Source organism: Phoenix dactylifera, chromosome 2 (genome assembly GCF_009389715.1).
Source record: "Phoenix dactylifera cultivar Barhee BC4 chromosome 2, palm_55x_up_171113_PBpolish2nd_filt_p, whole genome shotgun sequence".
In the NCBI taxonomy this organism is placed as follows: Eukaryota; Viridiplantae; Streptophyta; class Magnoliopsida; order Arecales; family Arecaceae; genus Phoenix; species Phoenix dactylifera.
The window spans coordinates 26,614,152-26,632,248 of NC_052393.1; the positions used below are offsets into that span (position 1 = coordinate 26,614,152).

General features: G+C 37.0%; 1 protein-coding gene across 1 annotated transcript; it reads right to left on the bottom strand.

Moving 5' to 3' along the window:
- Positions 1-1,922: 1,922 nt before the first annotated feature.
- Positions 1,923-12,214, bottom strand: LOC103714510 (probable methyltransferase PMT20). The gene is made up of 8 exons (XM_008801776.3): positions 11,953-12,214; positions 9,272-9,563; positions 8,311-8,459; positions 7,954-8,149; positions 6,033-6,243; positions 4,548-5,220; positions 3,305-3,382; positions 1,923-2,578 (listed from the first exon to the last, which is right to left on the bottom strand). Exons 2-8 carry the CDS (start codon positions 9,539-9,541, stop codon positions 2,359-2,361), a joined length of 1,797 nt encoding a protein of 598 aa, XP_008799998.1. The 5' UTR covers positions 9,542-9,563; positions 11,953-12,214; the 3' UTR covers positions 1,923-2,358.
- Between the last annotated feature and the right edge of the window lie 5,883 nt (positions 12,215-18,097).

Consider the following 18,097-nt stretch of genomic DNA (forward strand, 5'->3'; position numbering starts at 1 on the left):
AAGCAAATTAGTCATCTAGCAAGCCAATACATATCTCTAGGTAAATAGATAAACAGTTTTCAGAACATGTTATTTATCAGTACTAGTACATAATATGCAATTTCTAGCTTTGTCTAACTTAATTAATTCTATACATAGCATTCTTTAGACCCTATAAACTTTTAGATACAAAGATTTTCGGAAAAAATAGAATGTGGATGAGGAGAACGAGACTTTAGGGGGAAAAAAATAGGAGCCCTGTCTCCTTCTCTTGGTGCACGCCCCATATGCGTTTTTTTTTTTTCCGGACTACCATACATCTAGATGGGGCCTGGCGATGAGGTGGCGCCACGACTCCCGGGGCCAGCCGCGGTCAGCGGAGCGGTGACTGGAACCCATTCCCAGCTAGATTTGCATCTCACTGTGGAACACCCTATTATGGCAAAATCTTCCTCATATTATCTCACTTCATATCAATTGATAAACAAATTGGCCAATAATTTTTCATCGACTTTTGCCAATCTCAGATTTATAATATTGAAATTAATAGCTAAATATAGTAAATAACTTTGGATTTCATCACATTGAGCGAGATTTCGGTATTTAGTCCAGCATATCGTTTAAGACTTGATAGACTATATGGGAAAATCTTGGTTCTTTCTTCTTCTTTTTTTTTTTCCCTTCTTTCCTATAGGAAGAGGTAAACCGTGATCTCTACCGAGATGGCTGATATTTCAGGACTGGTGAATCCTTGATGCAGACAAAAAGAAAAAAGAACGGAACTGAGTGCGAAGTTAATTTGGACTTCATGCAATCAACTTGGACCCAATTACTGATGGTGGAATAAAACCTCTAATCTTGCCAAAGATTGATTAAAGAGATAAGTCATGTCTTGAGTGGAGGAATCGAAACTTCGTCAGAATTTAGTTGTGATGGGAATAAGATGTCATTCCCACTGCCTCTTTTCATCTAGAAGACGTTTGAAGGAAGTAATGTGGATATGTGATCGTTGTCAAACGCTAGTATGTATCAAATGTCTAAGTTCTGCATCAAATTTTCCTGCTTTTAAGGAGTGATTCTAATGTTCTCCAAAGTGAAGGCTTCAGAAATCTCTTGCTTGAGCCAGGCTATAGGAGTGATTCTAATCTTTAAGTTTAGGTCAAGATAAATTCCTTTCTTGCTTTGAATTATTTTAGGCTCAATAGGTGGAGCTCAGGGTTCCATGGGAATGTAAACTTAAAAACATCTAGAATCTTCAACATGCCAATTCACCAAAACACCCAACTGCCATAAATGAGAAAATTATATTCAACCATGGGCTTCAGCAAGTACTGATTTTAAGTTCACAGATCGAAAATAATTCTGATCCTAAAAAGATATCAAAGAGCAGCATCTTAGCTTACACTTACAAGCAAAACTTCCTTTGCTAGAGACACTAACAGAGCTCAAACTTAGACACTAACTCATCAATTCCCTGTTAGCGACCTTATTTAGAAAGTTCCAGTCTGAAAGCCACTCCATTCTCAGAATAGTTATCATTACATATTTGAACATTTTAATTGATTGTGGTATCATATTATTTTAAAGCAGCCCCCATTTGCATTCAAGACTTTCGAGGTGCAAGCACTTGTTGCATGGATGTAATGGTTGCTGCCCTGCCAGTATTCCAGTGGCACGCTACATTGAGCTCAATGTAATATAATTTTAGGATCTCAAACTAGAGATAAGGAAGAAAAATTTGTGATCTTCAGCAGTTGCCTGGCTCATGAGTGAGGTAGTGATTTCAGGAAAAGCATTATCCAAACAAACAAACAAACAAACAAGCAAGCAAACAGAAAGACATACAGACAGGCAGAAAACTTCTTAAATTCTAGTATTGAGCTGCAATCTGATATGTTCCTTAAAATCCTTCACATTTAGGCATGCCAAAAACTCCAACAGGCCATACTTTCAATCTTTTTTTATTTTCGTAAAATTATGAACTTTAGATCCACACATTGTGGTAATCAATGAAAGCTTCCAAGTTCATATTTCACAATCTTGAGGTGAAAAAGATAGAGAAAATGTCCGCGAGTCTACACACAAACACCTGATAATGTTTGAACATACATTTTGCTCTTTTCTAATGATATTTGCCCTCAACCAATATCCCCCAAAACTTATCAAAACATATGTAAAATACAATTGACTATGAGCCTTGCACTGAGAACACGTTACAAGGATAACATTGTTGTTGTCCTTTGATGAAGAATATGAGCCCCAATTATGAAACGAGGAATCTGCACTGAATTGAATATTTCCATTAAAAGAATTTGAAGATTTTCTATACCGTGTAGTACTACGTGGAATTTTGCTAAGCCTTCGTTGGCTCACACAACTTTATTGCTGACTGTTCTTCGCATACCAAAGTTTCTTCTGACATATTAACAGCTTCTCTTTGTCTGCATTGTATTCAGTGTCATGTTTCTGACAATTCCATCTCATCCCTTTGGCAATGGTTGCTATAGCATCTATGAAATAGCTAGATTCAAGGATTATTACATATCCATTTGGACGCAGGATTCTGTCCATCTCAAGGAGCACGTACTTCATCTCACATCTGCCAGAATGGTAGAGAAGATCGGGACATGTTAAACATGGCGATATGGTCAAACTTAGTAAATACAAGTAATATGAAAAATAAAAATTGGAAACATGAGAGAGAACAAATGGAAACCATGGTAACTAATAGGGATTTTCTTTCAATTGAAGGCTGTTTATTTTGATGAATGCTAAGAACCATGTGCTAAGTGACAAAATTTCATGAATATAAGTCCAAGTGTAAAATGAGCTTATGCTTTTACATCTTCCTATAACAGGGAACCTCTCAGTGCCTTGGAATCAAACACATAGCCATGTCTCTCATCTGCTGCTATAAGGAGTCTTCTTAGCTTCTTAGCTGGTGGTGTCATTGCTTGGTTTCTCTTAAGGTTTCCCTTTGGTGCCATTTTAAAGTTAACAGAAACAATTTCCATAAAATGTAGAGGGTTCTCTTCTGACAAAAGTTTCCCTCTACAGAGAACAGAGCTTGACCATCAATAGGCATTTCCAAACCTAACCAATTTGGAGCTAGAATATAAAATATTTTGCATGCTATATTGTATCTCTTCCCACCCATGACGTTTTATTTTGCTTTTTTTCTTGCGAACTGCATCAATGAGTTTTGGAAGTTGCTAACAAGCTTGCAAAATGAATGGGTAGCGGAGCCTTTTATGACACAACGTTCATTTACATCAATGAGCTGTGCTAAGAGAAGGGTTAAAAAAAATGAGACTCGAATACTTACCTGTGGCTTTCTGCAGTAAATAAGCCATCAAGATGCAACAGGTCATATGTTCGAGGATACGTTGAGAATGCCTCACACCTGAAAAAAGCAATATAAAAAAAAAATAACTACTGACTCATTTATTGAAATAAGTAGAATTCCTGTCATGCACATGTTAAAATAAGGAATACGTCAGAAGCATATAGTACAGAATGATGTTTGCTAGCAAAGCATGCATTTTGTAGCAGAAAAATGTACGATAATGCAAGATCAGAGGCTTCTAGAAAGATGGACCATGTTGCTCTGTAGGAGTAATCTCAAAGATAATTGTGTGGAGCAGTAGATGGACATTACACACAAGCATGTCTTGGCACACAGGAAGTCAAAAAAAATCATTACATAAAATATCATTGCTATCAAAATATCGGTACAAGAATTTTACAACACTAAATGAGAGAGCATAAAATATGTTGAGCTGAAAGCCACGTAGACAGAGTCATGAAAAAGATAGTTGGCAATATGAGCAAAACAGTCTTTGAAGTTCCAGATTCAGGATAGTTCGCAGAGAGGCTGAACATGTGAATCACCTAAGAATGTAACATAGTTAACAGAACAGTAGCAGGAGAGGCTCATACATGTATTGCAGTAAATTAGATTATCATAAAGTCTGCTCCTTTCCAATTGTGCCACTTAACTCCAAATGCAAAATTACAAACTCTCAAAGATAAATATTTGAATGAACTAAAATTTGGGACAGTACATTATGCTTCTAGGACTAGAAATCTTAAAGCAGAAGATATCGCATGGTGGAATACCATTGCAACTATGGCTATGAAAAATTCTCTTTTAGCTTTCCAATGATGAATTACAATGACTCTAGAATCCCATCAAAGTCAGAGAGAGAGAGAGGTTGAGAGAGTTAACTAGTACCAAAAAGGAGCGCCTTCAACAGAGTCTTGTATCATCAAAATCTTCAGAATTAATGGGTTTTTTTCCCCATCAACATCCGGATCAGATGATATCGATCTTCTAAGGACTTGCACGCATATAGATGCATAAGAATTTTTATTGTTATTAATTCACAGAATTAATTCAATGCATCATGCATTGTTTCAATAAATATTGTTGCACGTAAAAAATTAATGCACAGTCATTTGGAATAGTTTTACATATGTATGCAAGTTCATTTGAAATAGTTCTACATATTTATTTATATCTATATGCATGTGTAAGTGATGTAAATATGTATCACATATCAACTTACCAATCATGATAGCTGCCAATCAGCCCCCTGTCATAGACCACACCAAGGGAATTTACTCCATAAGAAGAAACAATGTTCATTACCCACACAGGGGAATTGGTAAGTGCAGCTGCAAACCCTCCATACAATGTATTCATATCCATGATATTTCGAATTTTATCAGTTCCGAGAGCAGGAAGCAAGGTCTTGTAGTGCTTCACCCTCACCTTCCATTTACTGTCATCGTGCTTGAACCCACCAGAGCTCCCACTTGGAACCATAGAGACACGCTCTGGAGTTATATGCAGCCGTTTAGGCCATTTTGGAGTAGATTGTAGCCCCAATCTCTTGAAGCTTTGGCTTGGTGTAGTTATGCAAGAGCGGAGTGGAGTATACCATGCCGAATCGCGATCCATGCTGTCATCACATTTTGGTGGGAAAGAAGCTGGAGTGAGTTGATTATAACAGCTATTATCTGAAGATTTTTGCCACACAGCAATGTCATCTTTTTTATTGTACAATTTGAAACACATGCTTGCTAGCAACTTCTTTAATTTGTCAAAATCTGCTTTCTGTTCTTGCACTGTGGTGTTCCACCCACGCCATCGGTTTTCATAGTTTATAGGTGGTCCAGAGAGCACCCAGAAGCCACCAGGCCGAAGAATCCGGTGTATTTCTAGAAGGTAAATACCATCTGAAACATAATGGCTGATATTTAGCATGGTGTATTAATGCAAACATTCTAAATGTTAAAACTGGCAATCCTCTCCCTCTCACACCCACACATGCATACATGTAAAATAAAAAAGATAAAAGAAAAACTGCATAACTACTTCATGGAAAATGACAAGCAAGACATAAGAATTATCCAGGTGACTAAAATAGGAGCCATTTGTACCTTCTAAACAAGAGGAACGAAAAGCAGAAAAACAAGTATGCACCTACTAGTTATATTTGCAGAGTATTTATGAGAAAGTTGAAACATTTGCAAGGATATGGATTATAATTTTAGCAATGCAATGCATTAAAGGCCATGGAAAAATGAAGAGAAGTGCATTATATAATATTGATACTTAGCATGGGACCATGCCAACTTAAAAAAACAAAAAGTTAAGCATGTTGAAGATAATTGTTATAATGTAAGAAGCACAGATATTAGGGTCCCCAAAAAAATATAAAATGGGATACTTTTCTCACCAAAAAGTTTAATATTTAAAAATTTATTTAAATGGCCCATTACATGAATTTTTGTTAAAAAACGGAATCACTAGTGCAAAGCAACTGATGATAATTCAACTTTCTTTCTTTTCAGCAAATGAGGTCGAGAAAAAATTATTGTTCCCATTCAGATGCATAATGATGAGCATATATGCAGTACGTTTTCCTTTAAGAAACTTTTTTACGACATCTCACACCTGTTTAAATTACTTTTTGAGATATGAAATTCCTCAGTACAGAGACAAGCATTCTTTCATGATCAAGTGAAACGAGAGGAAGGACAATTACCAAATTCTGCCCATGGGATAAGGCATCTGGAGCAGTGAGCCATATCAAATGAATTGGATGGGAAAGGAAGACGTTGAGTAGAAATGATGCCTAAAATTGCTGGAATGCCACGTTCAAGGGCAAACTGTACTTGAGCCTCATGATTGTCTCTAGGTGCAAGAGAAACAGTTAAAATTCCACGGTCTAATAAATCACCTCCCCAACTTGCAACCTATTAAAGCAAGTGAGCAGTATGGTTAAATTTTGAACACCAAATACGCATGACAAATGCTGTTGGCAAAAATCAACATAATGGCACTCCTGAGATATTGGAACCAAAAGCTTTAAGTATTAGAAGATTCACGCAACATAAACAAACTATATTTGAAATATCTAAATGATTGATTTAAGCATCACAAACAATAATTGTTCATTGCCTGTCCTAGAAGAATGACACTAAGAAATCTTTCCTTTCTGCAATACTTGATTCCCTTGAATACCTTCCCTTACTTCCTATATTAAGCATGTTGAACCATATACATTGTACAATAGCTTTAACTTTTTGAATCTATAGTGAAGCTACTTAGATATGTAAGCAGAAGCTACTTGGAGAAAATTTTTCTGCTCTCGATGACAAATAATGAACCACTAGCAAAGACAGTGGAACCATACCGAACTGCTCGGTTCGGGGCATACCGAGTCGTACCAGCAACCAATCGGGATGATTGTAGTCTTCAGATTGAGAAACCGGCAAAGGAAGGGAAGAGTGAGAAGGACAAAGAGGAAAAGAGAGAAAGAGAGGGAGAGGGAGGGAGAGGACAACAGTGTCGAAACAGGGCCGAGGGAGGGGGGAGAGAGGGCTTTCGGCAGCCGCTGCCGATTTTATTTAAAAAATTTAAAAATATATATATAAAGAGACCGAAATCCTTGTTTTATTTCGAAATAGGGGCTCCATCCCTATCCTGCACACGGACGAGTGAGGGCTTCGAAAGACCCCTCCCCCCACCCTCGGCCCTGTTTCGGCACCATTGTCCTCTCCCTTTCTCTTTCCCTCCCTTCCTTCCTCTCCCTCTCCTCCCTCCCTCTCTCTCTCTCTTTTCCTCTCATTCCTTCTCCCTCTCTCCTTCCCTCCACCTATTTCCCTCTTCCCCACCCTCTCCCGCTCTCTCCCTCCCTCCCTCCCTCCTCTCCTTACCTCTTTCTCCTTCTCCCTTTGCCCCTCCCTTGCTGGTTTTCCTGCCGGTTCATACCGAAACGGCACGACACGAGGGCGTACCATACCGTACCATCTACCTACTAGCACGGATGCATGTTCTAGTACTACAAACCTTGACCGTTAGAGAGTTTACAAGATTATGTTGAGTTGTTAAGGTGGGTATATTAGGTTAATGTAGAGGAAACTAGTAGACTCAGCTGGGCTCAAGCTTAGGACTTCATCCATTCAGAGAAGTGTACCCACTCACTAAACTAGCAGTTCTCTGGCACTTGGACTCACCCTCACCATGTCCATTATCTAAACATTTAGAAAAGGAATCAAAGGTACATACAAGAAGACCACAATTGGCATTTAGAGTCATATTATACAAAATAATCCAATGGGCAAGTAGAGTTGCAGCATGCAATCTCAAAGCTCGAAGAAACCATGGGCAATGAACTGATGTATGGGAGTTTATTCCCAAGCACATATACATATACATATACACATACACATAACTATATATACATATATATTCATTTCAGAAAAAATATTAAAACAGGGATACAGGAAGAGAATAAGTGACTATAGTGTTGGTTTGATTGTTGTTCCCACACAACTCTGCACCATAACATCTACCTTGTCAAAAACCAAATTAGTTGCAAGTAGATATTGAAAAGCACAAAAGATAGCTGAGATAAACATGGTAATTACTTTAAATACAGAAAATAGTTGGTCAGAACTTACTCCACACCCAGTATCAATGGCAGTTCGGATGGTTCCATCATTCATTCCAGGAATCAGTTTTTGCATCAAGTCAACATAGGCACCGACTCCATTGGGAAACATGGTGCCTCCACCAGGGAAGAAAAATTTTTCACCTTCTTTCCTCAGCCAGTGTTGATTAGATTTCTGATTGTTTATCCAGTCATAAGGTACATTTCTGAACCATGTACATGAACAGAACAAAGTACTCATCATTTCACCAAGACGTGAGACTAACACTTTCATAGTTGATTATGACGAAATTTGGGAATAAACTATTCAAGGAGATAACAAACAAATCAATAACTTGAAAATAAAGATCTATAGATGATGACATACCTGTACCAGCACTCATCTCTGCTCTTTGGCCATCTGATTGGTGGCTTGTATCCATCAGGAGGAGGCACTAAGCATTGTTTCCTTTCAGTCAACGGTGGACAATGGCGTTCCATGAAACTAAGCCTGTAATTACCATATTTCCTCCATCTCTGCACCCCCCCCCCAAAAAAACAAAAAAAACAAAAAAAAAGGCGAGACAAATTCATAACAATATGCAACCTTCTTTCTAGCACAATAAAATTTTGTAGGCACCAATAATTGCAGCAAACAATGTGAATATGCATCTCAGCAACAAATATAGATTATTTATGTGGATGAAAGTGCACCATGTAAATCTCCTTATCTTAGCAAACAAGCAAATATACAGCATGCATAAGCACCAAGATTAACAATCCATGGGTATGTATGCATGTAAAGCTTAAGCTTTATACAAAAACATCCTACGGTATGTTTAGTTGCAAGAAAACCATGGGAGAGGAAAAGGAAAAGGAAAAATAGGACTTCTCCATGGAAAATGAAAAGTTTTCTGGAAAAGTAGATGTAAGGTTTCAAGTTTGTTAATTTTCTAATGAAACAAACAATCAGACAATAAGATTTTCCAAGGAAAATCAGTTTTCCAAGCAATTTTGCTTGGAAACGTAACCTTAGATTAAAAATATACAAAATCCTGGTCTCTTGAAAGAGTAATTCCGCTTGAGAGTTTCATATTTTAAGAAGCATAGAAGTATCCACACTGAAAAATTTACAGCCAACAACCCTTTCCCATTTATTTTGGATTGTCTTAATGAATCCTATTGATCTGTTCATATCCATCAAGGGTAAGTTTTGCGACATTGTAGTACTTATTAGAAACTTAAATCTATTTAGGTATCACCTTATATTGCAGCTTCTATGTTTCAAAGAAAATGGAAAGCAGAAATTGTATATACCTTAGGGTATGGAAAGCAGAAACTGTATATACCTTAGGGTCTGTACATGGTGTGTAATCTTGATAATCACTACTACACTCAGGGAATGCAAGAGACTTAATTTGAAGAGGAGCCACTGCAGTTTCCTTGCGAGACTGAATCACTGGTGTCACATCCTTCTTAAAAATTCGGTCCTTTTCAGAGCAAAATATGCCCCCAAGATAGAATGAGAATCCACATAGTACTGTAAACATTAAGGTCACAGGGACTATCCTGGAAACTTTATCAGGATAAGCCACTGGCTTAGAATCTTTGTTCTTCATTTTATATTCTGGAATTAGCAACCTGCAGGGAAGCAACGCAAAATATCTTAGAATGTCATAAAGCAGAACCAAAAATCCTCACCACTTCCAGTTAAAAATACAATTACAAATAAACTGCAGCATTGGCACATATGGCGAAGTATTGTCATCAACATGAAATTCTTCCTAGAACTAAAAGTCATCTAGGCTGAATAAGTAGAACAAAACAGACAGGGACAGGATGGATAGGATCATGATCTATAAGGCAAATTGTTACATTCAGCGGAGGAATTTAAGGAACACAAAATAGCTTCAAAACACAACAATAAGTAGGGCATAATATTGCACGAGTACGAAGTGCACAAATATAATTATGTACAGAACTTCACAAACAAACACTTTGTTCTTAAAATGCAAGAAAAGAAGCGTAAAGACAAGCCAAACATAGTGCATGTGAATTTAAATCCATAATAACACAACCAAGAGGAATTAATTGATAAGGCATAGTTTTAATGTATCACCATGTAAATACTGCACTTTAGGCACGAGCACATAACCTACCATAAACAAACTCTGGCAAACCCCTGGCTTACAAATCATAATGTTGTCAAAACAAACTAGGCAGTTGATTAGTTGTTAAACTCAACACTTAATTATTTTAATATCCATGACAGAAAGCAAATAAAGAAGCACACAACTTTCATATCTGTGTCAAAAGTAAATAAACAGATCATGCCATAAACTTTTAGAAATATATCCTTGTACTACCACACAAAAAAACAAGCACATTCAGCCAGAGAAACAATATGCACAGACAAATGAAGAGCCCAGATCTGGAAAGGTAATTATCAGTGCAACCCCAAACAAAGAGACCATTAATATGTTCTTGCAAATATACACTACATGAGATTCAAGATTACATGAGCTAGATCTATCAATTAAAAGAGAAGTAATTACCATTCTCCCAAAATTCTAAAAGTTCAGCACTCACGTTAGATTATTCTCCCTTTTATTCCAGTAAGGGAGGGATTACCGTCCGAGCAATTAAGATAATGAAAGAACTAGTGAAATATATCTATCTTTTATGTGAAAGAAGACGTCAATATATATTCATGGATAGATCTGATCACCCCACAGCAGAATTGAGATCCAATAACAGCAGATCTAATTACCGCACAGGTGAATCTAAAACTAGAGAATTTAACAGTACGAAAAGAGAAAAATCAGATGGTAATCAGTGCTTCAACAAAATTATATATAAAATTAACAAGTAGGCTGTGGAAATTTTGTTTAAAAGATTGAAATATTTGTTGATTAAGGAGAAGCGGAGCAATGGTCAGTCAAGGGATCCGATTTTGGGGCAAAAATCCAACAAAAATAGACAGTGATTTTAATTGTCCCTTTTTTTCTTAATCTGCACCGCGACAATTTCTAAAAAAAATCATAAATGTTATGACATGTAAGTAAGACCAAACCTAAAACGTACTGAAAGTCAATAACACTGTGACTCACCAAACAAACAAAGAATCAATACAGATAAGGAAGCAACAAGAAACTCTACAAGAATAACAACTTTCCCAGATCAGAGAGGAGATGGATGGATCCAACGTCAAAGACACTAGTCAAATCATAAAACTTCAGACCAAAGCTCAACAATTTAAATTATTAAATACTAAAAGCGGAATGATTCAGGGCAAAGCAAAGCTAAAAGATCGGCCAAATTAAATAGAAAAGTTTAATCTGTTCATGTTATGAAACTCCGAGGGGGAGAGAGAGAGAGAGAGAGAGAGAGAGAGAGAGAGAGAGAGAGAGAGAGAGAGAGGTTTATACAACCCAATTCCTATTCCCACTCAAAATTCCACAAACCCAGTAGAAATAGCACTAAAACGCAGTAAACACATCAAAGGAAATCCAACAAACAGGAAATTGCCACCGATCGCCGGCCACCGATCTGAATCTCTCATTCCATCACGAAATGGACCCAAAAAAAGCATAACCCAATTCGAGAAAAGGCTTATAAAACCCATTCGAACTCAAAACCCAACCGTAAAACCCCAAGACGATTTAAAAAATCCAGCGGACCCAGCTCTCAAAAGAAACAAGGTAATGCGATCGCTTATGATCCAACGAAATCCCAGTTACACCGATAAAACTCCACAAATTCCACAAACAGTTCTGCAGAACAACTCGAAATCGAGCACTGTACCAAATAAATCCATCAAAAGAAGGGGGAAAAAAAAGATGACAAATCTCCAATCAATCAAAACACCCGGCTCTAAAACTGCAGCACTGTTACGAATTAAACGAAAACAGAGGTTCGAACTTGATCGAAGCCAGATCTATGAGAGAATAAGTAGACAAAGAACGAGAACGAGGCGATAAAAGAAGGGCAGAACAGCAGCAGCAGTAGCTCTCTGGAAGAGAGAAAGTACCTCCAAGATCGCTCTCTTTCTCTCTGTCTCTATTCGCCCCCCCAATCTCTCTCGAACCCTTTCTATCGACCAAACACCGATACAAGAGAACGGAAGGAAAGGATGAGAGGATGGGGGAATGGGGAGAGCGAGAGGAGGAGGGCGGAGCGATTATATTAGAGCATCTCAAATTAATTGCCTGTTGGCATTTTAAATTGGAAGAACACCTCTTTTTTTCTGGAATTTATAGCTGGCACTGGCCCCTTCCGCTCCCTCTCGTCTCGTGTTAAAGACCGCGAAGCGGGAGAAATTATTTAACGGACCAGGTCCAGTGGACCAATCCAAACCCGGACCAATCTTGAATTGTTTGAATACAATGGTAATGTGCGAGTTGGTACGATAGATGGGTTTTTTTTAAGTAAAACGTATGGTTGCCCTGATAAATTATTTATTGATAAAGAAATTTTTTTTATTGAAGTATTCCTTTATTATATACAGTAAATAAATAAATTTTTGCTACCAAAAAGAAATGAGACGAGTTTTTTATTTTGTTATATGTTTTTAGTATCTATATTAAAAAAATTAAAAATTATTGTCTTTAGAGAGTCGTATATGACTAAATAATATGCACCAAGCAAATTAATTAGTTATTTTGCAAGCCAATATACACATTTAGATAAATTGATATTCAGTTTCTAATATATAGTGCTCACCGATATACAATACACATCTTCAAATAAATTGATGCATAGTTTCTAAAATATAGTGCTCACTGATATACAATATACATCTTCAAATAAATTGATATATAGTTTCTAAAATATTATATTAACCAATATATATATACTCCATGGCCGGCAATGCACATTCGTCGATTTTCTATAAGCTTATTTAATGTGCACATAGTGGTGATTCAATATACATATTCAGGTATATCGATACATAATTTCTATAACATATTTTTACTAGTACGCACTGCATGGTCAGATGATACACATCAAGCAAATTAATAAATATGCAAGTGAATACATGTTTCTAGATAAATCGATACATAGTTTTCAGAATATAGAATAGATAACTCGATAAGAAAGAGAATAGATAAAGGAGCTGACTAAAGAAAAAGAAATATATAAATTTTTTATTATTATTTTAAATTATAAAATTGACAGACTTTTAGATAAAATTTTATTTTTTATTTGATTTTTAATTTTTGTTTAAGATATACACTAGCGAAAATATGGTAAAAAGAGAAATCTCATCCTTGTTCACTGTCGGTGTAAAGGTGGAATTTTTATAGCGTGCACCAAAGTGACCGTGTATGCTGACGGTGGGACGAATGGCGGCCCAGCATGGCCGTACAGCACTTGCATGCAATAATTTCTTGGGTCAAGGGGTGTTGCTACTGTCGGGCCTTGTGGGCCCTCCGTTTCGGTGCAGAACTGGGTCTGTTGTCGGTGGCACTGCAGAAAGTAATTTTTCAGATAAAAGGAAGCTCGTTGGAGGATCGCAAGAAAGGAATCGCTCACGCCGCTTCAGGATCGGTTGGGTTCTGTTATCGAGGGAGGGAACTTCCCCATTTGGAAACTAAAATTTTCCATAAAACCAGGATGGGGTTTAATCTTTTAATAATAAATAAAAACATCAGGGCATGGGCCCCGCAAGTGGAACGCGAGTTGTCGGTGGGTCAACTTCTCATGTGCTCGGATCCCGGTATTCTCAGGTCCCTCGGAATTATTTCACTGTTAATCAATCACCCATCGAGTAACTTTAATTACGTCCATGCCACCCACACTAAACCCCACAAGTTGACGTTCACATTTAGAAGTAAGAATTATATTTCAATTTTTTAAATAAATGTCATTTCTAAATTTTAACAAAAATTAACACAATAAGAGTAATATGATCGCAATGTTTGCTTAAAGTATTGCTTATCAAACAAAAAATATATTCTTTAGTTGGCATGAAGAATTGAATTTAAAAAGTATATGGCTTTTGATTAGTTAAATAGTAGAAAGATTAAATAATATTCATCATTTTTTGTAATAGAATAACAGAACAGATTATTAGTAAAACTCCAAACTTCAAATAAAATTGACTATGAAATTTATTTTTTTATACCCAGATCACCTCCAAAAAGAAAAAAAAATTATTTTTTTTTTCAAAAAAATAGTCCAGAAGTGAGTGTGGTTTACTATGAAGTGTGGACTTCGGAAGAGGTGGGTATTAATTTCCGTATGGAACTCCGTGACGATCGCTTTGATTTTTTTTCCTTGTTTTTTTTTACTATCCCGAATCGCGGAGCCGCCACCATGTGGGGCCCGCTATCGGTATAGATTTCACGCCGAAGCACGTAAAACCGTAATAAAGAATATGGGGATGCCGGATGGATGATCACGACCGTCTGATCAGATATTGATGGATCTGAGTCCGTTCGCTTGGACGGTGATCACTTAAAAAACAGAAATCAAATCCCAGTAACCAGAACTGGACGGTTCCAAAGGGCAGGCGTTATATCTTTACCTTCCCGCGCTAATCCACCGTTTAACCGCGCAAAAATTGCTTTGATATTTGTGCAAATAGATGGGCGAAAAAAATTAAAATATTTTGAGATCTGTGCAAAATACCATCGATCGACAAACATTAATTATTTTTTAATATAAAAAATGCAACCCGAACCCAATCAGATCTAAATTATAGCACAAAGAGATGTTTAATACTCATTGAATACCACATTAGATCCAATTGGAAGTAAAATAAGTGAAACATCATCTATCGGATCATTACAAGAATTACAAGAATTAATACCCCAAGTCTAGATTTATCGTGTTGAAATATTGATTGAGGAAACAATTTGTGCTATAGATTATAATTATAGGTCCCTAATTTCTTTCGTAATTGTACTTATTTTGAAACAAAAAGACTCTAATAGCAGACATACATCCCATAACTTATATACTATAGTTTCTAAATTTAAAACAATAAACTAATAATTATTATTATTATTTTCTTTTTTTTGGCACAACGACTGCTCACACTGCTCTAGTATGAGTGCAACCCACAGAGTCGAGAGAAATAAGATGGCATAAAGGTGGAGGGGCAGCTACAAAGCATGTCCAAAGGATCTCCTCCGGATGGTGAGCTGTGAAGGAGGTGATGCAGTCTGCAGTCCTATTTGTCTTCCGATCCACATGAGCAACCTAAAATAAAGTACAATTTCTTGCTATCCTGTGAATATCTCTAAGCAGTGGGTGGCCATCGTCTCTCCTTTCTTTGCCTAACTTTCATGCGTCGCATCAAAACATGCCGGCCAGCACTCGGCAATGACTGCTCAACCATATGTTCCTCCAAAATAATTCTATTGTAATAGCCCATCATAGCAAGTCTTGTTATGCAAAGCTAAGTGCCAATAGAGAAAGCTACAATTTCTTTAGATTAAACAATCATAATAATAGTTCTTTTCCAAAGCATCACGTCTAGAGAGACGGCGGTGGGGTAGGCAGCAAGCATGGCATAGGGGGAGACAAACCGTTTGCTTCACATAATTCCAAAAGCGCCAAGATTTCTCGTCTCCATGGGCGGTTATAAAATATATTTCTTTCTTACCATGTATTGCGACAAGAAGGCAATTATTCACTTGGCAAAGAATAAGAGATTCACAAGTAAGTCTAAATATATTTTAAGAAAAGATCGTTACATCAGAAAACTAGTAAGAAAAAGGTAAGGTTGCATTAAAATATCTATACGACTAATGAGATGTTAACTAACCCTCTTGCTAAAGCCATATTAGAGAAAAGATAAGAAAAACCTCAAGTACAGTGGGATTACCATAGTTGTAGCCTACTTTTAGTAGTGATAGCAGTTTAATATCTCAAACCAAGAGTTCAAAGGAAATTAACTGTAGGTGCATCCAATTGGATTTGTAATGAGGTATTATTTTCTAAATATATTAAATCTTTGAAATTTGAGGTTTTAGGGCAAATTCTATTTCTATGTAGTAATGTACTTCATCTTTTGTATGAATTGGAGCGATCGCCTTTTGAGTCTATAACAAGCTTTTATATATATATATATATATGTGTGTGTGTGTGTTAAAGTCCAAGGTGGTAGCCTAGTGGTACTGGGCAGCAATTCTAACCACAAGGTCCCAAGTTCGAATCGCTGCGGCGACGATTAAATTATGGACCAGAGCTCACTACTTTGGCCACTGCTTGGACTTGTGGTGTAGGACCGCTCTTGAACCGCTAGTAGCCGGGGTGGTGCCGGGTGTGACGTACTCACACGTGGGACTCGAGCCAGAGCTCAGAGGAGTAGCTGAGCCGGGCCCACGGGTGGGGAGGATATGAGTAAAACCGGTCGGGGTGCCCAACACACGGCCATTTCTGCCCGCATCGAACATTCTCCTGGCGGGGCGGGGGCCCAGTGAGGGCTGCTACGCGGGGGTGGGCTTGTCCCTTCCTCCCCCCTACCCCTTTTTATTAGCAAAAAAAAAAAAAAAAAAAAAAAAAAAGTAAATGAAAGCACTATTGAAAAGCTTGCTTATATAAATATGGAAGTCAGGATCGCTTCCTATAGTCTTGACTAGTAAAGTCTTGGAGCACTAATGAATACAGGATGAAGCGCATGACCTTTAAAAGCACGGTTCTTTAAACACCAATATTCAAATATGATGTGAATATAATTTTTCAGACAACTCTATTTACAAGATCAAGGTTTAATCCTCTTGTTCTTAGGGTCTGATTAGATTTATTCAAATTGTAGTTCAAGGAGTTCTCTAACTATAGCATTGCATCATACTAACACTTACAAATTTATTCATATTAATACTTTTCTTCTCTTCTGATCTATTGAAGGTTGTATTGAAACTTTGACCCATTTGGTTCAAGAGATGCTTCGTTGCCCCTTTCTATGCATAAGAGAAGGTTGAATATTTGACCGCTCTATTTTTCACAGAGAGGCACTTGTTTTTACTTCTATAAATACGATATATTCTAGTGGAATCTAAAAATTCTTCCTTCTCTTTTTTCTTACAACTATACTTTCTTTCCCCAATGTCTGATACTTTTAGGGTGCAGCCTAAAGTGCAAAAATGTGCGAACTTTGTATCCAAGAAACCACAATTTCCACAAAATTCAATTACATAGTGGAGAAATAATTATCTTTAAGAAAGTACCTTTTCAAAAACACCGAGCCTGATTATTTATTTTATTTTTTCAGATTTTCTTTTAATTTCATAGGTAAAGTTTCTTATAAGAATAGTAATTCGCGGTCCATTTCCGTCACCGATTCATCAAAGTTAGTTATTTCTCAGCAGGACTCCTCGAATAGTGCGGTGGGGCACCAAGTTGTATTGATAAAAAATGATGAGGATTTCTTGATGGAGCCATGAACGGATAAAGGTAAGCCTTTGCTTGCCGACACTTCCTATTGCCACCATCCGCACCTTATTCATTTCTTTGAAACTTCGCCATCTTAATTTGCCAACTCCTTTGTGAACCCCACAGCATCACAGATTCAGAATTCACCCCAATATAAAAAGAAAATTTTAAAAAATGATGCATTGCCTTCTCTTTATACGATTTTTTTTAAATATTTTCTTCTTTACTTTTACTTTTTTTGGAAACCGTTATAGCTCCTAGATTTAGAGTTTTTTTTAGTACAACAGCTGCTCATACTGAACCTATAGAATCGAGATAAAAAAAAATGGCGTAAGGATGAAGGGGCGGCTTCAAGACATGTCCAAATAACCTCTTTCGAGTGGATAATAGTAAAGAAGGCGATCCAATTTGTAGTTCTATTTGTCTTACGATATATATGAACAACATGAAATATCACAGACTCTCGCTATCCTGTAGATATTTTTGAGTAATGGGTGGCTATCGCCCATCCACTTCTTATTTCGGATCCACTCGACCATCATCATTGAATACCCTTTCAGGAAAAAAGATGTTATCAACTCTTAGAATATATCCCGCAAAGATAATGCTCCTCCAAACTGTCATGAGGTCCGCCCCAGTGGTCCTATTATAGATGCCACACCCACGGCAACCAATTTGGATTCCAAATAATGTTAATAAACAAATCTCCAGTATCCTCACAGTAATGAACATTTCTACTTGTTTCTTTGCACTTATCCCTCACCACTCTCTCTTTTTATACCGTGAGCAAA

Bases quoted from the DNA above. Each gene is read 5' to 3' on its own strand.
- LOC103714510 (XM_008801776.3), bottom strand. From the start codon at position 9,541: ATGAAGAACAAAGATTCTAAGCCAGTGGCTTATCCTGATAAAGTTTCC. The intron at 5,221-6,032 runs GTAATTGTCCTT...ATTATGTTTCAG, and splicing joins TATCCCATGGGCAGAATTTG to ATGGTATTTACCTTCTAGAA. The intron at 3,383-4,547 runs GTAAGTTGATAT...TGCTTTTTTCAG, and splicing joins ATTGGCAGCTATCATGATTG to GTGTGAGGCATTCTCAACGT.